The sequence below is a fragment of the Hemiscyllium ocellatum genome, chromosome 10 (genome assembly GCF_020745735.1).
Source record: "Hemiscyllium ocellatum isolate sHemOce1 chromosome 10, sHemOce1.pat.X.cur, whole genome shotgun sequence".
Classification (NCBI taxonomy): Eukaryota; Metazoa; Chordata; class Chondrichthyes; order Orectolobiformes; family Hemiscylliidae; genus Hemiscyllium; species Hemiscyllium ocellatum.
The window spans coordinates 40,631,904-40,655,619 of NC_083410.1; the positions used below are offsets into that span (position 1 = coordinate 40,631,904).

Consider the following 23,716-nt stretch of genomic DNA (forward strand, 5'->3'; position numbering starts at 1 on the left):
TGCGTCATCATAGTGTATCTCCATTCCAGTACGCTACGATCTGTACCTTGGAGTGTCCTGGAGTTTTCATTGAAATGCTGCTGCAAGGACGTTTTGCACCCGGAAAAAGGAACATAGCTCACAACCCTAAGGAGCATCTCAGGGCTGATCGATCCCACTCCTAGCGCTCATTTATTTTGCCCATACCTGGATGCTTACAGAGTTCATGTCTTGCTCTGCTTTACTTCCTCAACCAGAGTTTAAAGACTCACAGTATATGTGTCTTTGCTGTATTCCGCATAGACAGAAAGCCAAGCAGCTTGCCATGATTATCAGCAGTCATCAGTGAGTGGGATAGATAGTTTGCTGTATGACACCATTTTATTTCAATGCCACATTATAGCATTTGCTAGCAGCCTTGGTGGCAAGCACATTGTACATGCTTTAACCAAATGGCCATGTCTCAAGGTTGAAGGAGAGTGATCTATTTTCAATTCAAATGAGGAGCTTCTGTCAGCCAGTACAGTTAGTCAAGGACTTCCGCCAATATTATCCAGGCATGTGGGCACGGTGAGTCGGGTGCTTAGGATAGTCATGCTCATGATCTTGTACTTGTAAGGGGTGAGGGGACAAATATTGGGTACTCCACCATCCATCTTGGTTCTTTGGTAGTTTCCTCTGGAATTAGACAAAGGAGGGATTGAGAGATTAAAGTGGCTAGCACAGTCGTTAGAGCAAGTACAGTTGAAGGCAGAGTTGGTTAGGTGCCATAGAGAGTGAGTAGAAACATAATCCTTAGTGGGCGATGAGTGCAGGAGCAGTGATAGAGTGAATGTGAGGTAGTAGAGAGAAGATGGCACCAGACTAACAGGCTAGCATCAGACGAGAGGGGTGCATTCGGGATGTGGCACCTAGTGAAAGAAGAGAAGTTTGGTTGGTAGCATGAGAAAACTCATTAGGCCTCGAGGAGAGGAACTCCCATGAATCTTGACAAAAATGGCAATTTTCTAATTTCTGGTATGATTCAACCCATAGTACATATAATCTGTCCAGACATGTCATGACACATCTCTGCAGCAGGTGGGATTAAATCACTTGTCACTCCCTGCCACACTGAAAAGGACCAGTTTTTTCAACTCTCTGCTTCCTGTCTGCCGACCAGTTCTCTATCCATCATTTCCATCTGATAGCATGGGCTTTAATTTTCCTTACTAATCTCTTAACATTAGTAAGGAAAATTAAAGCTAATGGTATCGGAGTTAATGTATTGATATGGATAGAAAACTGGTTAGCAGATAGGAAGCAGAGAGTTGGAATAAATGAGTCCTTTTCAGAGTGACAAGCAGTGACGATTGGGTTACTACAGGGATCATTGCTGGGACCCCAGCTGTTCGCAATATACATTACCAATTTTGATAATGGAATTGAATGCAATATCTCCAAATTTGCAGACGACACTAAGCTGGGTGGCAGTGTGTGCTGTGGAGGAGATTGCTAAGAGGCTGTCGTGTGACTTGGACAAACTGACTAAGTGAGCAAATACTTGGCAAATGTAATATGTGAATAAATGTGAGGTTATCCACTTTGGTCACAAAAAACAGGAAGGCAGATTGTTATCTGAATAGTGGCAGTTTGGGAAAAGATAAGGTGCAACGAGATCTGGATGTCATGGTGGAACAGTCATTGAAGGTTAGCATGCAAGTGCAGCAGCAAGTGAGGAAAGTTAATTGCATGCTGGCCTTCATAGCGAGGGGTAAGTCATTCAGGACTGAAATAAGGAAGAATGTCTTCACCCACAGCTGTGAACCTGTGGAATTCTCTCCCGCGGAAAGCTGTTGGGACCAGTTCATTAGATATATACAAGCTTGTGGTGAAAGTCATCAAGAGGTATAGAGAGAAAACAGGAATGGAGTACAGAAATTGCACGATCAGCTATGATCATATTGAATGTTGGTGCAGGCTTGAAGTGCTGAATGGCCTATTGTTGCACCTATTTGCAATGTTTTTCTATATTTCTTCAAACCCAGAGATAGGGACACAAAAGCCCTTTCAGCAAGTACATCAAATCCATGTTGGTTTTGTATCAGCTTCTGCTCAAATAATGCAAAATATTCACTAAAATAGTGTTAGCCACGTACTGTTCTCTATAAATAATGCAGGATTGAAGGACATTAGTGCCCTAAACCCTTATTTTAGCTATTTATCTCTTTGAAAATATTTGTGCATTACCTGAGACGGTATTCAGAATGACCTGGAACATACACTGTTGTATATTGACAGAGACATTAAATGGTGCAAAGTGCATTTTTATCGTGAATCTGCTGTACATGGTTTCACAGGTTGAGGTGAAGAGGTCCCCCTTTTGAGGCCTAGATGAGAATTCTTTTCTCTGATGGTTTTTGGTCTGTAGAATTCTTTTACCCAGAAAATGGCAGAGGCTTCTATTGAATTTATTCGGGGTTGAGATTTAAGACTTTTGAGAGAGTTACGTGGGGCGGATAGGCAAGTGGGATTGAGGCCCCAACAACACCAGCCTTGCTCCTGTTGAATGGTGGAACAGATTTGAAGGGCTAAATGGCCTCGTACTGCTTCTAAATCTTATGTTCTTACACATTGCTCACAAATTTATACAAATTGTTTCTTAATTGTAAAACATAGATAGGTACATTTTAAAAGGAAGTTTCACATGCAAATAAGTGTAAAGGACCACAAGTGTAAAATCATTTAGTAAAAAGAAAACAGATGAGAGAGCTGAGCTGGATAAGGAAGATGTTGGCTTTAAAAAGGTAAATAATGATTGAATAGGAAATACTCATTCAGAATGCATGTGAATTGCTAGAGAGGACAATGGATGTGACAATTAAGTTGAAGAGAATAAAACAAAAATATATCATTCAAAGGTGAAATAATTAAAAATATAGTCTGAGGTGTGTGCAGAGTAGATGACTAAGCATTTTGTATCCTTAGTTGGTTTATTACATATTCATCATTCTGTAATTTAAAGATATGGCAGTGGATTTAAGTTTGGAAATGCTATGGGTGGAGAGTAGTTGTGCTACTAGCCTAAATCCCTACTGTGAGGGTTCTTGCAGTTCAGTGGTGGCGTTTTTATATCTGGGTCAGAAGACCCAACTGCTCCAGGGGTGTATCATAAAATTCTGGGCAAGTAGATTTTAAAAAGAAACATTGAGAAATCTTAGGGATAGTGCCTCATATCTATTAGCCCAGCAAATGGCAAGTAACATTCATGATGTACAAGTGCTGGAAGATGACCGTATCCAATAAAAGAGAATCTAACCATCTTCCTTTGAAATCCATTGGCATTGCCATCACTGAATGCTTCATCATCAACACCCTGGGGATTACCATTAAACAGAAACTGGACCAGTCACATTGTGGCAATGAAAGCAGATCCAAAGTTAAAAGTTCTGCAGAAAATAATTCCATCTTTTCAAAGCCTGTCCACCATCTACAAGGCTCAAGTCAGAATTGTAATGGAATAATTGCCACTGCCTGAATTAGTGCAGCTACAACAACACTTAAGAAGCTTGACACCATCTAGGAAAAAGCAGCCAGTTGTTTGGCATTTCTTCTGCCACTGACACACAGTGGCAGCAATATATACTATCAACAATCCACTTTAGCCAGATTTTTTCATCAACATTTTGCAAACCCCATCATCTCTACAATCTAAAAGGACAATGGTAGTGGATACATGTGAGCTTGCAGGTGGTGGTGTTTCCCTCCAAGCCACACACCATCCTCACTTGGAACTATGTTATTGTTACTTCACTGACGTAGGTTCGAATTTCTGGATCTCACTTCCTAACAACAATGCAGCTGTATCAGATGGACAGTTGCAATTCAAGAAGGTGGGTCACCACCACCTTGTCAAGGGTATTAGGACAATCCATACTGGCCTTGCCAGTGAAGCGCACATCCCATGAAAAAATAAATTACAAAAATGTTAATCCAACAAGCAGCTTGCTGATTTAGTATATAACATCATGCACTATCATCAAGAATGGGTACATTGCCCAGCTGAAACTTCCAAGGACACCATATGTTCTATGTAGATAAGTACAACATAATCAGTTATACAGAATTGCAAACCACAATTGCAAATTTAAATTTGATGAAATTTGAAATATTCCTTTGTTTTGACTAGTCATTGCAATTAAGTCCTTCAGATAAAAATTCATTTGGTTGTTGACCAAAATGGAAAAAAAAAGCTGGAGAGCATTGATTGAATACAAATATAGTACTAGTGAAATGAAACTAAGAATTGTGGATGCTAGAAATCTGAAAGAGAAACATTAATTACTTGAGAACCTCAGCAGGTCTGACAGCATCTTTGGAGAGAAAGCAGAGTTAATATTTTGAGTCCAATAATCCTTCTCCATAACTGATGACAATGGAGGGGGTAGGCATCCATTGGAGGTGATGGAAGTGGCGACTTATGATCTTTTAGATGTAGATGTTGTGGGGTATTGTGGGAGGGGAGAGTCATGGTGAGTGCAGATGTGCCCTCTTTGGAAATTTTCACCCTGCTGTTACCTTAATTTGGTTCATCTCTGACTCCCTGCCTTTCTTTCTCAACATTTACCTGGTCAACGCATCCTCATACCCTCCATTACATTTTCCCAGTTTCTCCATCTCTGTCGCATCTGTTCTGAGGATGCCAACTTCCACGGGGTGGGGCCACAGAAATGTCCACTTTTTCCTCAGCTGAGGATTCCCTGCCACCATGTTGACAGGGCCCTTAGCTGTGTTCAACTCTTTCCCACACTTCTGCCCTCTCCTCTTCTCTCCACTTCCAAAACACAAATAACGTCCCCTGGTCCTTAACTTTTCACCTCACCAATAACCATGTCCAAGGATTATTAGTCATCATTTCCAGTACCTCCAATAAATGCCACCACTAGACACCTAGCCTCTTTCCCTCTCTTGTCAGCATTTCACAAGGATTGTTCCCACTAGGATGCCCTGGTACACTCCTCCTGCACTCCCAACACCTTTCCACATCCCCGTGGCATCTTCCTGTGCAATTCCAGGAGGTGTAACACCTGCCCATTTATTTCCTCCCTCCTTCCTCACTATCCAAGACCCCCGACATGACTTATCAGTGAAACAGCGATTTGCCTGCACTTCAGTCAATCTTGTTTACTGTAATTGCTGCTCTCAATATAGTCCACAGGACACTAGGGAAATGAAATGGAGTGGCCAACAGCTTTGTGGAACACCTATAGTCAGTCTATAAAAATGACCCTGATCTCCCAGTTGCATGCTACTTCATCACTTCACCATGTTCCCTGGACAACATTTCCATCTTGGCCTTGCTACAATGCTCCAGTGAGGCTCAGTGCTAGCTGAAAGAACAGCAGCTCATTTTTTGCTTGGAGACCTTGCAACCTTTAGGCTCAATATCATGTTAAAAAATAATTAGAATGTAAGCACCTTCTTCATGTACTTAACTTTTAACATCACCCCGAACCCATCATCACATGGCTGCTTTAAGCATGACCAACCCATTTTCACCTACCAATGATTCCTACTATCAGAGTTTCTTTCTCTGGGGTATACTATTATCCATCCCTTTGTCTGTCTCGCTGTCTTTGTCTCTCTCTGCCTACCCTTTCACTCTCCACCTTCACACACATCCCCCAGTCTTCAGTTCTGCAAAAGGGTCACTGGGACTCGAAATATTAAGTCTGCTTACTCTCCATGGATGCTGCCAGACCAGCTGAGTGTCTCCAGCAATTTCAGTTTTTATATCCTGCTGATGACATGGTTTGCTAGAGCAGTGCTGGAATAATGACATGGTTTGCTAGAGCAGTGCTGGAATACTAAGGTTTGGATTCCCTCTTCTTCATGCAAAGTTGTTCATTTTGATCCAGCAGGCCTTTGGTCACAGGATCAAACTGAAACAAGAAAGGGAAGGTTTTAGGGATCCATTGAGAATGCTATCCCCTGGAAGTTGGTTATGAAACAGTGTCAGACAAATATTTTAAGTGTACAGTTTATATAAAATATATAAGTGATTTGGGGGAAGCAAAGGAAGAAAATAAGCGTTAAATGTTTTTTTATAAAATCACTGATTATTACCCTATGCATTATATCTCCTTTTCTTCATTTCCAGGAACAGTCCTTGTCGGTCAGAATGCAGCGTCGGGCTCATGCTGCTTTAGCGAGTGTTGCCACAACTCTGCTCATTTTATCCAACCTGGTGTTTCTCTGTGGGAATCGAGTAGGATACATCTATTGGAACAGAATGATTTTACAAGGTAGTGTTTCCCCTTTACTTTGGTATTCAGGTGAATGTTCTGGTGAGTGTAAGACAAAAAGCTTTAAAAAAAAGTATCTTTTCTCATCAATACTGAACTATGATTAGTGGATTTTAAAACACATCAATATCAAACAATGCATACTGAAACTCCAACCAGGCAAGCAGGAATGGACATGACCAACAGGTCAGCAACAGAATGATTCCTCCAATTTAGAAACAGTGCACCAACCTCAGAAAGACATGCCAGTCGAGTAATATAACACTTTCAGATGTCAAGCCTGTTATTCTGACTTTCCAAGCTATCTCCTGCACGCTCCTCTTCCCCCATCCTCCTCTCCCCCTCTGTTCCTCTCTCCTTCTGCCCCTCTCTCCCTCTGCCCCTCTCTCCCTCTCTCTCAGTATCCCACGACTCCATCTGAACAGCCAATGTGCACACTCACTCATTCATGCCTCACAATCACCTCCCACAAATTCTGCCATTCTCTTCTCTTCTTATAAACTAAACCTTCACCTCTCCTCTTTCTTAACAAGCAGAAGAAAGCACCCAACTAGTCAGGAGGCAGACATTAAGATGGTAATCTTACCAGTGACAGGTAATTTGTCTGCTCCTGCAGTTATTGACCCTTCTGTTAATGGAAATTAGTCCTCTGTTTACACAGTACCTAGGTCATAATCTTCTATACCTCAATTGAATCTCCTCTTTTTCCCCCTCTGTTCTAAAACTGATCCAATTTTCCCTCATGTCTAATTCTTAATTCTTAACTAAATCCTTTGTGGCCAACATAATGTGATTACATCATGCCTAAATGCAGTGACCCAAATTTTATATGGATCTCTAGCTATGGTCTCACGAGCATTTTATACCCAGAGTGATGTCGTCTACCTCCACACACACAATTACCTTTTTGCTCTAATTAGCTGTTTTCTTTCTTCAGTTATCTTCTTGTTGTTCTTATATTTATAAAGTATCTGAGTTTCCTTAATTGCTTGCCAGTATTTTTCTATCTCCTCTACTTTCCTAATTTGATGCAAATACTGTGTGAAAAGGCACCCCATGTCATTTTGAAATGACAGAAACGCAGCAAGTCTCCAAAAATGGCACTGCTGAAAATCTGTCAGAAATTCTGTGAGATCCAGGACTCAGTGCCCTGAATCATATCTCGTACTTAGTGTGATTAAAGGGGCTCAGATAATAAGGCCTTGGTAGAAGGCTGCAATAGCGAAGGCCTGAGCTTCAGCATTGTTTAATGGCCTCCCATGTGCCATCAGCACCCTGGCTGAGGAGGTGGCAAACAAGAGCAAGATGTTGAGGGATGGGATGTGGAGTAACAGGTGTAACTGTGTAGCCTGGCCCCTAGACTCAGCCTCCTGGCTCGAGGAAGGTCCCTCCTTGGGCAGTGCAGCAGCTGGAGAGGGCTGGGAGGCTACAGTTACAACATCTCTAAAGCATTCGGACAGGTACATGAATAGGAAAGATTTAGAGGGATATGGGCCAAATGCAGGCAGATGGGAAACCTGGTTGGTGTGGACGGAATGGACCAAAGGGTCTGTGCTGTATGAATGTAAGAGAGGGCTGGACAGCACAGTGCAGGAGGCCGTGATTACCCTTGCACATGCACAAATGTTTCCTTTGGCCTGTCATGCCTAGATGATGTCGTAAACCATGATTACACATGCCTGGGGCCATTTTGGCAAAATGGAGAATCAGTCCATTCCTAATATTGTTTTTAATTTCATCTTTGAACTTTTCATATTCTTCTAGGCTTTCTGCTTTTTTGATATCTAACAAAGTTTACTTTTTTGTTTTATTTCCAACTCTCTGTACTTTCTGACATCCAGTATGGCTGGGAGCAGATTTGCTCTTAACCCTTTTCAGCTTCTCCTTGATGTTGATTTACCTTCAAATAGCTGCTTCCAATCTATTTTTCTAAACCATAACTCAGCTTCATAAAATTGACTTTCCCCTAAATTTGAAGTGTTGCTGTTGGACCTGCTTTATCCTTCTCCAAAACTGTTTGAAATCTAGACGCATTAGGATTATGACTAAGTTGTTCTCCCACTGATACCCTTTCCACCTGCTAAGCTTCACACCTGAAATCTAAGTTTGGAATGGTCCTATCTCATGTTGAGCTTGCAATGTTGTTGGCTCTTAAGTTATTTGCAAATTTCAGTGCTTTCTGTACTTTTTACACTGAATTTATCGTAGCTAATATTAGGGTTGTTGAAATTCCCTCGCTACTTTATCTATTTCAGTGGCATTTTTACTGCGTACCTCCATAAATGAATGGCAATTCATTATTAAAGTTCATCTGAGCTCAAGAGATGAGCATCTTTCATCTTATCAAAAGCCTTCTCCACAAGAATTCGGTGATTAAGTATGATAGCACCTCACACGTCAATGACAATTCCAGTTATTCGGCAATGTTGTGTATGCTGGGACAGTTTAATTAGTTGGTTAATGTATTTGTTTCAGGGAGGAAATCTGCATGTTCTGCAACAGGCTGCTTTCAGAAGTGGACAGAGCAGCTATTTCACTGAGGTGTTCAAATGATTTGAGGCAAATGAGAAGTTAATCTGAATATTTGGGGAATTTTAAGCACTTAATCATGTTTTAAGATGATTACGATGCCATATTTTGGGGATCTTGTGAAAGTTGAACAAATCAAGCAGCCAATGAATTGAGTCCAAGGTATTTTAGTTATTTTAGTTAACGTAATTGGATATGTTATGATACACGTGCAGGTGAGGTGAGACTTGAATCTGGACTCGAGGCTCAGAGGAAGAGACACTACCACTGCACCATAAAAGCCTTTTCAAAAGTATTCTGTTCACATCGGATGATATTGAAATCAGCTGCTTTATTGCTTTTTTAAAATCCTGATACCATTTTCAAGTTTGGACATGTCAAGCAATCTAATAAACCCAGGTCAGATAATACTAAAGTAAAATGGTTCAGTTTTTTGGTCCTTGTATCACAATGGTTAGAATTTTCTCTAGTTCCAGGCGAAGCTAGTGAGCAACTTCAATCTGCTGTAATAACTGTCGTGTTCACTTTAATGGAGTCATTGGTGAGCTTGCATGTGGTCCTTCAAGCTTTTCTGCTGCTGAGAGTCATTTCAATTCATTGAATCAGCTACTGTCAAGTTTTATGTCGTTCATCTGCTGTTGCAGTAATGAGTTTGCAACCTGCTGTTGATGTATCGACTGGAAAAGGGTTTGCCTGGGAGATTTCTATTTAATTTTCATGCAGCTAACTCAGTTAGCTCTGAGATACAGCTTGTATCCATCCATGTGGCATGTTCCTTAAATAACCTCTTACCAATCTCACAAAGTGATTATAGCTCTCAGGTATTGCAGTTATAATTTAAATGGCATCTTTGAGGGGCAGAAAGTTTTCCCAGCCATCAGGTTCAGAAGTCTATATTATATCAGGGGACAATATCCCAACTTTGATTTACCTGAATTGATCAATTAACGGCCATGGGTGGGATTGCCATCCACTTATGAACACAATCAGCTTTCAAAGTTGGAAGGCCAGTGGGAAATTCAGGAACACCGGAAAAGCAGCAGAATGCTCTTCTACGTACCTGCCCCAAGGTGGAAGCACCCGGCCTCTACAATTTTCCAAGAGTTACGAGGTTCTTGCTGATGAGAATGGGCACTGAAGGGAGATGAGTAAACCAACTAAGGCATCTTAGTACAGGGAACCATCAAATGGGGAAAGGAAATAGAACTGTAGTTGTGATAAGGGACAATATATTTAGGGGGATAGAAACTATTCTCAGCAGCCATGAGCAGCAGTCCCGAACATTGTGTTATCTGCCTAGTGCCAGAATAAAGGACACCTCTTTGAGGCTGGAGAAGAATATAGAAAGGAAGGGGAGAGATCCTGTAGTCCTTATCCACATTGGCACCAATGACATTGGGAGGAGAAAATATAGGGAGAGAGAGGAAACGTAGGCTTACAAAGCAAGAGGGTATGGCAGAATTGCAGCACAGCTACTTGAATAATGATACCCAGAGTGGGACAGGAAGGGACAGAGTATATAAACATAGAAAAGCAGCAATGAATAGGATCAAACGGGCAAAATAATGGTAAAAAAGCAAAATTAATGACTCCTCATTTGAGTACGTGTGGTATTTGGAACAAAATTAATGAATTAACAACACTAATATAGAAGATGGATATGATCTTACAGCCATTACAGTGACATGACTATATGGAGATAAAAGCTGGGAACTAAAGCAATATCAAACTTGATACCAAAAGCTTATTTAAATGTTAAAAGGAAGAGAGAAGTCAATGTGCAGATAGGCCCCTTTGAGAACGATGTGGAGATGTCAGTGCTGGACTGAGGTGGACAAAGTCAGAAATCACACGACACCAGGTTATAGTCCAACAGGTTTATTTGAAATCACATGCTTTCAGAGCACTGTTCCTTCATCAGGTGACTTCACCTAATGAAGGAGCAATGCTGTGAAAGCTTGTGATTTCAAATAAACCTGTTGGACTATAACCTGCTGTTGTATGACTTGCCCTTTTCGGAATAATGCTGGAGCAATAATAATGGGGAAATAGGAAATAGGAAATGGCAATGGAGTATAGCATCCTAAAGTATCCCAAAATTGCTCAGTGTATAAGGGACAAAAGGAGGCAAGGAAATAAATACCCACTAGAAAAGTGCTAGGAAAACTAATGGAGCTAAAGACCGATAAATCTTCTGGACCTGATGGATGTATTCTAGGGTGTTAGTCAAAGTAGCTACAGAGATAAAGGAGGCACTGACAATAATCTTGCAGGAATCCTTAGTTTCTGTACAAGACCCAGAGGATTGGAAAACTGCCAATTCAACACCTTTATTTGAAAAGGGAAAGTTAAGAAAAACTAGTAACTATAGGCCAGTTAGCTTAACTTCTGTTATTGACAAAATGGCAGTCTGGTATAAAGGATGTAATATCACAATATTTAGAAATGCAGAGTCAGCATGGCTTCATGAAGGCATCATGTCTGACAAATGTGCTAGAATTCTTTGAGGAAGTGACAATCTGGATAGCTTAAATGAGAAGCACTGGATGTAATATATTTCAACTTTTGGAAAATGTTTGATAATGTATCAACTGTTAGGCTGCTTAATAAGGTGTTGAAGATAGTATATTAGCATGGATAGAGGATTGGCTGACTAATAAAATGGAGTGAATTAGGACGAGGGGACATTTTCAGAATGCAATCTTAACTCATGCTATTCCACAGGGATCAGTACTGGAGGATATATGTATATAGATGAGGAAAGTGAATATACTATAACCATGTTTGTAAATGACAGGAAAATATGTGGGAAGGCAATTGGTGAGGATGACATAGATTCTACAGAGGGATAAAGACCAATTAAAAGAGTGGAAAAATACTTGACAGATGAAGATGAAGGGCTTTTGCCTGAAACATTGATTCTCCTGCTCTTCAGATGCTGCTTGATCTGCTGTGCTTTTCCAGCACCACACACTCGATAAAATACCAGCACCATTCCCCACCTTTTCCTCTGCTACATCGATGATTGTATCGGTGCCACCTTGCGCTCCCATGAGGAGGATGAACAGTTCATCAACTTCACCAACACCTTCCATCCTAACCTCAAGTTCACCTGGACCATCTTGGACACCTCCCTCCACTTCCTGGACCTCTCCATCTCCATTTCTGGCGACCGACTCAACACTGACATCTACTATAAACCCACTGACTCCCTCAGCTACCTGGACTACACCGCCTCCTGTAGAAATGCTATCCCTTATTCCAATTCCTCCACCTCGCTGCATCTGCTCCCAGGAGGACCAATTCCACCATAGAACATCCCAGGTGGCCTCCTCCTTGAAAGACACAGTTTCCCCTCCTGCATGGTTGACAATGCCGTCCAGCGCACCTCCTCCACTTCCCGAACCTCTGCCCTTGAGCGCCACCTCTCCAATTGCAACAAGGCCAGAACCCTCCTGGTCCTTACATCGCATCATTCTTCACCTTTTCTGCCACCAATAAACATACCCCCATCACCAGGGATATATTTCCCTCTGCACCTCTATCTGTGTTCCGGAGAGACCATTCCATCTGTGACTCCCTTTTATGTCCACATTACCCATCAAACCACTCTCCACACCCAGCACCATCCTTTGCCGCCGCAAGAAGTGCAAAACCTGCGCCCATACCTCCCACCTTACCTGTGTCCAAGGCCTCAAAGGATCCTTCCACATCTGACAGAGATTTACCTGTACTTCCACACACGTCATTCAGCCTCTCCTTATCGCTCAAATCCTTCAGCCCTGGCAACATCTTTTTAATTCTTTTCTGAATCCGTTCAAGTTTCACAACATCCTTCTGATAGGAGGGAGACCAGAATTACACGCAATATTCCAAACGTGGCCTAACCAAGGTCTTGTACAGCTACAACATGACTCCCAACTCCTATACTCAGTGCTCTGACCAATGAAGCAAATGCTTTCTTCACTATCCTATCTACCTGAGAGTTCACTTTCAAGGAGCTAGGAGCATGCATTCAACCAACTAGCCTTCCACGAACACTTCCTGCCTCTGAAAAATTACTCAGAGCAGGATGGTGACAGGAAACATACTGGTGGCATCATTTTATATGCACACTGGCCTTCCTACTGACTTCTATCCCTACCCAAAAATTCAGCCCAATGTGACTGAGAAATCTTCCCAAAATTGTATAAAACAGAGTAGTCAGCACCTTAGCCTTCATTCCAGCATATTGTGTTATACAAAGTCACATGGATAGCAATTCTCTTACATTCTTGTTATGGTAATGCAAACGTTGGCAACTAGAGGTTGAATCCTCATGTCTAGTGACCACAATGAATGTACAGTAGTCCCCCACACCCTGGGGGATACATTCCAGGACCTACAGCAGAAAACTGAACCGCTCATAGGAGCGAACCCATGCATTTACAGAACAACCTTGATTATCCAAACGAGACGGGCGGGGAGTATTTTGTTCGGATAATCCCAGCATCAAACAAGGTCCCGAACAGCTTCTACAATCATAAGAGCATTTGGCAGTTTCCACTGAACTCTGTCGTGACAGAAGCACATGTGCTTACTTTCTCTGTAGTTTTTTGATTTCATGGACAGCCTGGTAAATTGATAGGAACAAAGCACTTAATTTTGCAAAGGCTGTGTAACCCTTACGTAAAAATTACCCAGTCGCTGTTGCTTGAGGTGCTTGTGTTTCTTTGTTTTTGCCAGTGTTTTCACATTTTCTTCAGTACAGGTAGTTCAAATTCAGTTGCCTCTTTGATGTAACAGTTTTACGGGACATTGAGATCTTGTTCGAGTAATCGGAAATTCAGATCATTGATTTTTTTGAATAACTGAGGTTGTTCTATAAATGGGAAACATACCTTCCCAGTTGCCTCCTGGTCCCTTGTTCTGGAATGTTCCATTTTATATGTTTGGGCAATGGGAAACCCCGGGTAACTGAAACCACGGAAAATGATTCGGCAGATATGGGGATTGGCCTGTTTTCGATGTTTGTGGGCTTTAAGTGACAACTGACATACTTCTATCACTAGCTTCAACAACTTCATTTGTCTTGGGGGAAATTAAATCTTTATATCAACTGGATAAATCTTATTGGCAAATGTAGCTTGTAGCTGATGAAGTGTATCTGAGTGTTTCATGGGACAATTTTATGGAAGCAAGCAGGGATCCTGTTATTTTAGATTGTGTTCTGATGGGATTAATTAAAGAATTGCTTATAAGGCACTTAGAAAGTCATAGAATTATAGTGACTGTACTAAATTACATGGGGACAATTGTGTTTGAGACTATATCAGCAAAAAGGATTGATGACAGTGAACCTACCCAAGGTTTCCCAGACGTTTCCAGTAGAAACTAACATATACACTACGTTGACAGATCTGACATACAACACAGGAGTCAATAAAGTGAGAGTGAATGCTGACTGTTTGATGAGACTATGCGGAGGTACCTGGAGGCAGGGAAATAAGTGGAACTGTTATGTGTGTTGATCTGAGCATTGTTGTGTAAGAGGATGCTAAGAAAGTCAAACTGTGGTGGATGGCACCTGAGAATAGGATGCTACTAACCTTTTCAGCTCTTGGAGCATTGCCTCGAGATCTGGAGAACCATACACCTCAACCACTTCCATCTGTGTCTGCTTGGTTTGACAGGCTGGCTGTTTCCTCCTGAATACAGAAAACACCACTCTATTCAGGCAGAGGATTTGAAGGATTGAAGTAGAATATAAGATGACGGGATAGGCTAGATAGATGGCTAGCATTCGCACATTTCCTTTCCATTATTCTGATTGCTGAAGCTTCAAACAATGTGGAATTCAGTGACTCTGACCATAACTGGGATCTCCAAGTAGAACTCCTTATCTGTCAGAGTCTGAACTGTCAACAGATCAGGAAGAATGCTGAACATCTGGCTCAGTTAAAGAGCCGTGGCAGTGCCTGCTGTGTTTCTAAAGAAAAGGTCAGTGAGCAACCCTCTCACTGCCCAGCCCTGAATGCCTTTGAGAAGATAGTGCTGAACTGCCTTTTGTGGTGTAGGTACCAAGATTTTGGCCCAGCGACAATGAGGGAACAGCAGCCTAATTCCAAGTTACATTGATGAGTTTCACTTGGATGAAGACCTGCAAGTGATAGTACTCCTGTGTACCAGCTGATTTGTTCTAAGTGCTAGAGGTTGTGGGTTTGGAAGGTTCAGTTGAAGGCATCTTAGTGAGTTACTGCACTGCATCTTTCAGATCTTACACATGGATCTCATTGCATTGGTGGGGCTGCTACTGTATTGATGATGGGAGTTAAATGTTTAAGACAGCAATTGGAGTGCCAGAAATGTGGGTGGCTTTCTCCTAGGTTATGTTGAGCTTTATCAGTGTTGTTGCCGTTGTGCTCATCCAGGTAAGTGGGGGAGGGGTGGTCTTTCGTGCTCCTGAGTTTTTCCTTGTTGATGGTGGACAAGCTTCAAGGAGCCAGGAAGTCAGCTGTTGTCTGTAAAATTCAAGCCTTTGGTTATAATAGATATAGTATTTATATGGCTTGCTGAGTTCAATTTTTTTGTTAATGGTAAACCACAGAATGCTGATGGTAGGGGATTCAGAGATGCTAATGCCATTGAATATACACTGCAGGTTCATGAAATTGATTTTTGGGACATTTCATGAGGAGCAATTGAATAGAGCGAGGCTTTTCTGGCTTGAGTTTCAAAGGATGGAAGATGACAACATTGAAAGATAAGAATCTGAGAGGGTTTGACAAAGTAGGGGCTGAGTAGCCGTTTCTCCTTGTCGAGAAATCTAAAAATAGAAAACATGGTCTTGGGTTAAAGGCCACCCTTAGGGACTTTTATGATCTCAGCTGATAGTAATACTGGATAAATCAGAACTCAGAGTAAAACCTGACTTGATAACCCACATTTTTTTATTTTTGCAAACTGTTAACAGTGGTGATTAACCATTGACCATATTCAGAAGAGGCTGCCAAAATCTTCAATGAAACTGCAATGCTTATTATACAAAAGAAAAAAATTTCTATTTCACACTATATAGAGAATAATTTGAAAACAGTTACATAAAAATAAAGATTTTGACCCCTTTACCGTCAACAAACTTACAGATACTCAATTTTCAGGGAAGAGTCATTCTGTTTTCACCTTAAAGTTCCTCAGTCAGTTGCATGACAATATTTGACTTCTGTATGGCAAGCCTCTGCATTCATTTGATGTTATTTCCTTCAAGTAATGCTTTTCATGACACCTGTAAACAAACTTCTGAGAACTCATTTACTCCTTAACGTACAAACTCACATCTTCAACAACTTTGTAGAACGTTTTCCTCTGACACTTTAAAGCCATCTGTTTCTGTAACTTTTCTCTTAGTAAATTCCAAGTCATTCAGGACATTTCTGTCTGACCTGTTTTGAAGACTGCTGAACTACACTGCTGATCCTACAGGCCTCTGTCTTTCCAAATAACTTGTATCTCTCCAAAACAAACCTGCAGTTACGTTCTGTATGGTTCAGTCTTTCTAAAAGGAAAACTTGTTTCTGTCTCTGCCTCCCTCTGTCTTAGAAGACCTTGTTGCGAGAAAACAATCCAGCTTTCTCCTATGTGCACCTTTCCAAAATTATTCACCTGGATTTTATTTTGTTAGAAGACCTCATTTAAGTGCAAAGAAACTCCACACAACTTGTCACCATGATCAGAACTCAAAAATGAACTAAAAAGATGTTACCCTTCTGAACACAATATATAAATATAAATCAAGCTTAAACCTACATGTTTTGTCCACCTTAGAATTCAAGTTTCCAAATAATAATAAATTATGAACAATCACTGAGTTGAGAAACTTCTTCACTTGATGTTGTCCATGTTTGGGATTCTGTATCTTAGATGTGTGACTGCTTGGGTCTTTGAATACATACAAGACTGAAATCAATAGATTCTTGGAAAGGTAAAGAAATGAAGAAAAATGAGATGAGAAGGGGGAATTGAGGTCAAGCATCTTATTGAGCAACAGTGCAGATTCTAGCAGCTCAATGCCATACACCTGCTCTGACTACTTATGTCGTCAATATCTTTGTTATGGTTCATGGCAGTTAAAGTGAGCAGTTATAATGTGAATTGTGTTCTTGAAGAGCTCAAGTTTGTAAACCAATTTGGTGTTAATTACTTTGATTGCTATTGCATTGAATTCCACAGAAGAAAAATGTTTTGTTTCCTTCAGTCACTAATGCTTCCTGAAGCCTAGTTCTTCACAAGAATAGTGATGTGGTATTGATCATTTTTGTGGGAAGAATAGAAATGTAGTTTTTCTACTGATAAAAATCCCCGTCTCTATGGTTCCATTTGGTGTGCTACTTGTTGAGATTATTGCAAATGGGACATTATTTTGCTCTTTGGTGCAAACACAGCCAATTATATATTTCTGTGTAGTTGAGTTTTGACATCTGCAGAGATCATCATCAGCTAAGGGAGATCTAAATTGCTGACATTGAAGTCTTCCTCCATCTTGAGATTGCTCAGATATCTTCAATCGTGAGATTATTTTGAAATAGTAGAGTAAATTCCAGACTGAAAATTAGTCTGATACAGTTCTCAGTTTGAACACAATGGCCTTTTATCTCAAAGGTGGAAAGTCCCCATGGACCGTCACGCATGCACTGCAATTCACCAGAAATGTTTCTTTAAAGAGATCTGTATAGAAATCCATGCAATAAAGTGAACATTGCAGAAAAGAATGAACTCTCATAAATTAAATTTAGTATTGGTTACTTACATTTACTTAAGGACTTCCAAAAAAGATAACTTAGAAACTAACTGGTGTGAGCACAAATCGTAGCAGTGATCTTATGTTTTAATAATTAGAATTAACAAATTCTATTATTGCACATACAATGCAAAATAAGTTGCAAATTCTGAAAATCAGTAACAAAAATATAAAAATATTGAAGAAGATAGAAACATTGCCAAAGTTATGTCTTGTACTGATCAGTGCAAATGCAACAATGCCAATTTTAAGTGATTGTAGTTTAGACGACAGAAGAAAAATGTGCTGAATAGTTGGCAAGTTGATTATAGCCGAAGCACTGTTATGGAAAAAAGAAAATGAAACTGTAGGTTGACGAAGGTCCAATCAAATTTATAAAACCTACAAGGCTTGAATGTATTCCTTTTCAGATTAAAAAACAAGTCTATCTGTTGACATATTGATGTTCTGGTTATCTATGTGAAACAATGATTATGGACAGAATCTTCTGAGTTTAGCAGGTACCTGATTTGCTGCCTGCAAAAGCGCTGAGACAAAAGTGCTCAATCTGAGAAGGAAGATCTACTGCCCAACAAGCAATCAAATGACACCAGTGGACCTCCCTCCCAACTGAGCACCCCAGGAAATAACACCGTGGCCACCTAAAACTGTCAGTAAGTGGCTGATAGCTCTAAAACTATGGAAGATTGTGTGGCTGCTGCTGATGCAGCATGCCTGAAGTCCCAGGAATGAGGAACAACCCAGGGTCAAAGGTAAGTATTATTGGAAGGAGTCTTGTAGAATCAGGTTGTAGGAAAAGGAGCCATGCAGTCAGTAGCAAGGACAATAGGTAGCTCTATCAGTAGTCACCCATGTAGGAAGTGAATTTATGATGAATACTCTGGGAACCACCAAGAATCAGAGAAATCTTAGCGTACATAGCTGCTGGTCACTTAAGGTAGTGGGATAGGTAGATAAAGTGGTTAAGAAGGCATATGAGATACTTGCCTTTACTACCCGAGACATAGAGTTTAAGAGTAGGGAACTGATGCTGGAACTGTATAAAACATTAGTTAGGCCTCAGCTAAAGAAATGTGTGCATTTGTGGAAGCTACATTTTTGGAGGGATGTGATTGCATTGGAGAGAGTGCAGAGGAGATTTAGCACGATATTGCCTGGTCTGGAGATTTTTAGCTGTGAAGAAAGATTGATAAAACTGGTGTTTTTTTTTCCTCAAGCAGTCTGCGAATGGGGCCGGGAAAGAGATGTCTAAAGAGATGTTTAAAATTATGTGGGCTTGGACTAGGTAGATGAGTAGATTTATGGTAAGGGGCAAAAGGTTAGAGGGGATGTAAGGAAAGAAACCTTTCATTTCGAGGTTGGTGGGAATGTGGAACTCACTACCTATAAGGCTGGTAGAAGCAGAAACCCCCATAACGTTTAATCAGTATTTAGATGAACACTAATGCCAAGGCATTAGAATAGCCCGTGGTTGTTTTTGATTGGAACAGACTCAGTATGCCGAAGGGCCTTTTTCTGTGCTATAAACCTTTGAATCTATGACCTGCTTCAGCCTCATGTCCATATCTTCAAACATGCACAAATTATTACAGATTCAAAATATGCTGGTAACACCAGTAGTGTTTAATGGATATTAATGCAGACATATGAGAATTCGAGACCTTGGACTCTCTTTAAAAGTTTCTAAAAGCTCCTTAATGAGACAACAGTGCATTAGATCAATTTCTAAAAATTCTTTTGCTTAAATTTGTTACTTCCATATAAATCTCTGAGGTCTGTGTAGCTTTCACGCTATTTTAAAATCTTAACGCCATCTCAGTTCTATTAATTGGTATTAGATTTTGTCAGCAAATTTCGAAATGATTGTTTATGTCATTGAATAGCATTTATTAGGTCTCCTGATAGTGTAAAAGTCTTGGTTTTGGCATCATTATGGGGTTTTTTTCAGCATCAAGAGCAAGGAACTGAGAGACTCCTGCTGACTTAGATTCTCACCAGGATCTGTAGAGAACCCCACAGTGGGCTGTCTGTCTGCTGGAGCATGTATGCACAGGGAGGGATAGTGAAAGCACCATTGCAGCTGTTTAAGGAGCTCTGGCAATGAGCCGACTGCTTTTTGTTCATGACTGGCAGACTGCATTCACGATGTCTGCATTTACTCTTCGGAGAATGAAAAATAAAGAAATTCAAGGCAGTCAGTACAATTAAGGTAACCTTGAAATGTTAAATTCAAAGAAGAGTTGGGATTAAATGAAGAAGGTCTGAAGGAGTGCGTGTGAAATACAAACATAGATATGCACCTGCTGGATTGAATGGCATGAGTCTGTGATACGGATTACTTGTGAAGTAAGGATTCGCAAGATTTCTTAACAATGTAGAGTTCCAGAATGACTTATAAACCAAAAGAGAAAAGACAAACATGGAGTTCATTTTTTTTAAAAACCGAGCATTGTGAAAGAGATTGCTACACTTTTTAAAAGCAGGTTACTAATGCCTGTTATAATCGCTGTTTAAACTGTTGCTTGTTCAAGCAGTGGGATCAGGTTACTGCAGACAGACTGGCAGCAGGGGGGTGTGCACAACATGAAATTCAGCTGACAACAATAGCACATTTTCCTGTGGTGTTGTGACCAGCCATTCACTCCATTCAGACAAAACAGTGTCCCCACTGCTTGAACAAGTACTCTTCATTCATGGACCTTGGCACCCAGCATTTGCCAACCCCAGGATTATCACTGCACCTCTCTGATCCACTTGCAGGTGGTTTCAGAAGTGCAGACTTGAACTGCAGAACACACTGGCAATGATCATTGGAATGTTGCTGCAAGGACACTCTGTACCAGGTGCAGGCACCTAGCTCATGACTTGTCCAGGCCAGCATTTTAGGGTTGCTTGCTTGCCCTCTTAACACTTGCTAACTGAATGTCTGCCTGTGGGCTTGCAGCATTCTATACCTAGCCTTGTCTGTTAGCAGGTTGGCACATTACCCAGAACCAAAAGCTATAAGTAGTGCTCTATTGACAGTACACACAGACTGGCTGCTTGTCTTGCTTGTCAGTAGTGATCTGCTTGTGGGGGGCAGGGATGATGTGGTCTTCTCTGTAAATGACACATCAAGAGTTCAGACTTACACTTGGCATTTACCAACTACCTGCACAATAAACTCCTGCACATTTATTCAACCAAATTGCTATGTTGAAACCTTGTTGGGGCCAGTTCTCAATCCAGTCAAGGGGACTACTGTCAGTCAGTCTCTGTATCATCAGTCATGGACACAGTCCATACACAGTCCAGGATTTTGGCCACGGTGAGTCATCCACATAGGTTGCCGACAGATGGGGATCTGTCCGACTAGAGCCCAGGTTGTGGGCAACTGTCAGTCCTGTAGTGCTAGCTCAAGCAGTTCAAGGGAATCGTATATCAACTGCAGAAAGACTGGCATCCCTTGGATCAGCATCATGGAATGGCATGTTATAAGGTGCGGGTAGACTTTATTGTGAGGCTTATTACTTGATCTGGTTAGGTAGTTAATGAAACAAGTTTGATAAGATAGGGCAAGAAATCTCCTTCGGTCTTGCAGCAGAAAATCCTCCAGAAAAGTTGATACAATTTACACTTAAGCAGAAAAGGTGAGATTTAGCCAAAGATGTCAGTGAATAAGATCAATGTAATGAATTGGAGTAAAACAATAAAATTAAAGGCTCCTTATCTGAGTGCATGAAAGATTTGCAATAATATAGATAAGCTATTGACACTAATAGAGATAACTGGTTTAAATTCTGAACCATGGTGCCAAGGTGTAGAAATTAAATGTATTTTAGAAAGATAGGCAGAATGGCAAAGGAAGAAGAATAGCTCTGATATTAAAGGGCAGCATAAGGACATTAGCAAGAAAGGAACAAAAACAGAACACGTTGGAGAGACTCAGCAGGTCTGGCAGCATTTGTGTAGAGAAAAACAGTTAACATTTTGAGTCAAGGGAAGAAGGCTCACTTTTACTTCAAATGTTAACTCTGTTGTTTTTTCTATACAGATGCTGCCAGTCCTGTTGAGTTTCTCCACCACTGTGTTTTAATTTCAGATCTCTAATCTTTGAAGTTACTTCCCTTTGTAGTAAGAAAAGATCTTGGCTCGGAAGATCAGGAAGTGAAACTATATTGGTGAAGATAAGGGAGAGCAAATGTCAGAAACCGTGTTGGATTTTGTTTATGAATCTAGCTAATTATACTGGCAGACAGAGCATTACGCAAGAAATTATTGGAGCATGAAACAAAGGCAATATTATAATTTATGTGGAGTTTAATCTTTGTGTAGGCTGGACAAATTAAGTTGACAGCGGTAGTTTGTAAAATACTTTCACATCAGCTTCCAGGAATGATGGATTGTAGAGGTAGTTTAGAGTTTTAGCTAGTATAGATCTTGCATTGTATAATCAGCCAAGTTTAATCAATTACCTTACTGTATGTGATCTGCTTGGCAAAAGTGATCATGTGTAACTGAATTCCATGTTAAGAACAATATACTCCAGTTCCAAACACGAATATTAAATTCAAACAAAACTACTTATATAGGTTTGAGGAAAGAGCTGGCTAAAGTTGATTATGTATGTAATCAATTAGGAGACAGGAGTAATCAATTATATGTGATCACTTTTCCCAAGTATATCTTATACAATGCAACGGCAAATTCCACAGTATATAAGTGGACTACAGTATGGTGGCAAACTGCAACAGAAAGACCTGTATTCTGTCAGGGAATTGTGGGAAGTGGGTGAGAAAATGGATGTTGGTATACTCTTCCAGAATTTCTTATATTTTAAAAACAGATTCTAGTATAGTGTGACAAATGAGAATTTCCATGATGGATGACTGAAAGCATATTTCCCAAGAAAAAGCTGTCAAAACACCTGATGGAAGAAGGGATACTCATTTATATTTGTGCCACCTCTACTGGGATCCTCCTGCTGAACTCAAATACATTTGCTGAAAGTCAAAAAAACCTAAGTTTCTTATACCAAGCCTACTCAAGTGTGCCACCTATTCCATGAATTAGCAATGATGGAATGTATAGTCATTATCAAAAGGCTTACATTAACCACAGTGTATCTGGGGCCAACTATAAATGTTTTAAGGATTGTAGTGACATTTGTGTGCGGTTTTAAATTAGATCTCCTGGGTTCTGTGGGATGTCTGTAGAAAACAAACACGAATGCGAGCCAACTGTTCATCAGCTATCATTAACCTCTTCAATGCTGTTCTGTGTAAGAGTTACTTAGCAGGTTTAACCACATTGTCAAGCAAGGATTCTTTCCTATTCAGATCCTTTAACTAACTAAAGAATAAACATTGAGCTGCATTTGGATTGTCTAAAAAGAACAGGGTGTCACATGTTCCATTGTTTTCATCAGTAAAATTCAACAGATTTTAGCCTAACTAGAAGTCAATTTCAATCTAAACAGCCCTATTTAAAACTAGAAACTAAAGACAGCAGAGTCAAGGCACAATGTGCTGGGTGGAATTTAATACACTCCCCAGAGGCATATTGAGAAGGAGGGTGCAATGTGGGGCCACAGCTACCTTCCCATCTCTACCTCAGTTAAATCTGGGCCAGAAATGCTTGTAATGAGACAATTGAAATCCACTTGAGGGTCTTATCCTGCCATTGCTGGTATGCTAGAATAAAAAGCGAGCCAAACTGCAACGATTTTACCACTGTTGATTATTGTAAAAACTCATCTTGTTCACTAATGTCCTTTTGGGAAATAAATCTTTCATCCTTACCTCTTCTGGCCCAGAGGTTGCTCCAGACCCACAGTAACATGGTTGGCCATCAACAGCTTTCAGGGCAAGTAGGGATTAGCAATAAATGCAGGCCTAACTAATGGTGTCCACATCTCATGAATGAATAAAGAAAAATAAGTCACCACAAAGGAGGACCAGAAAACCAAACCCTGTTCTGTTTGCTTTCAGGCTCCTGTCAGTGGCAGGTAAGGGGAGGTCCTTGTTTACTGACACTTGTGTTTTATTAAGGTACCAGCATTAAGAAAGCTGTGGGTGAAAGGGGTCACACTATGAGCCTCACCATTACCCTTGTTGGTTCACCCATCCTGTCTCCCATATGTCCATGATACATTCACTCCTCTGGCGTG

The 23,716-nt window shown here is 40.6% G+C and overlaps 1 protein-coding gene across 1 annotated transcript in view; it reads left to right on the top strand.

Moving 5' to 3' along the window:
- Nucleotides 1–23,716, top strand: part of hhat (hedgehog acyltransferase) — a 243,005-nt gene that overhangs the window by 133,288 nt on the left and 86,001 nt on the right. The window contains exon 11 of the mRNA XM_060831434.1: nt 6,119–6,263. Coding sequence (XP_060687417.1) covers nt 6,119–6,263 — 145 coding nt within the window. The remainder of the gene's footprint in view (nt 1–6,118; nt 6,264–23,716) is intronic.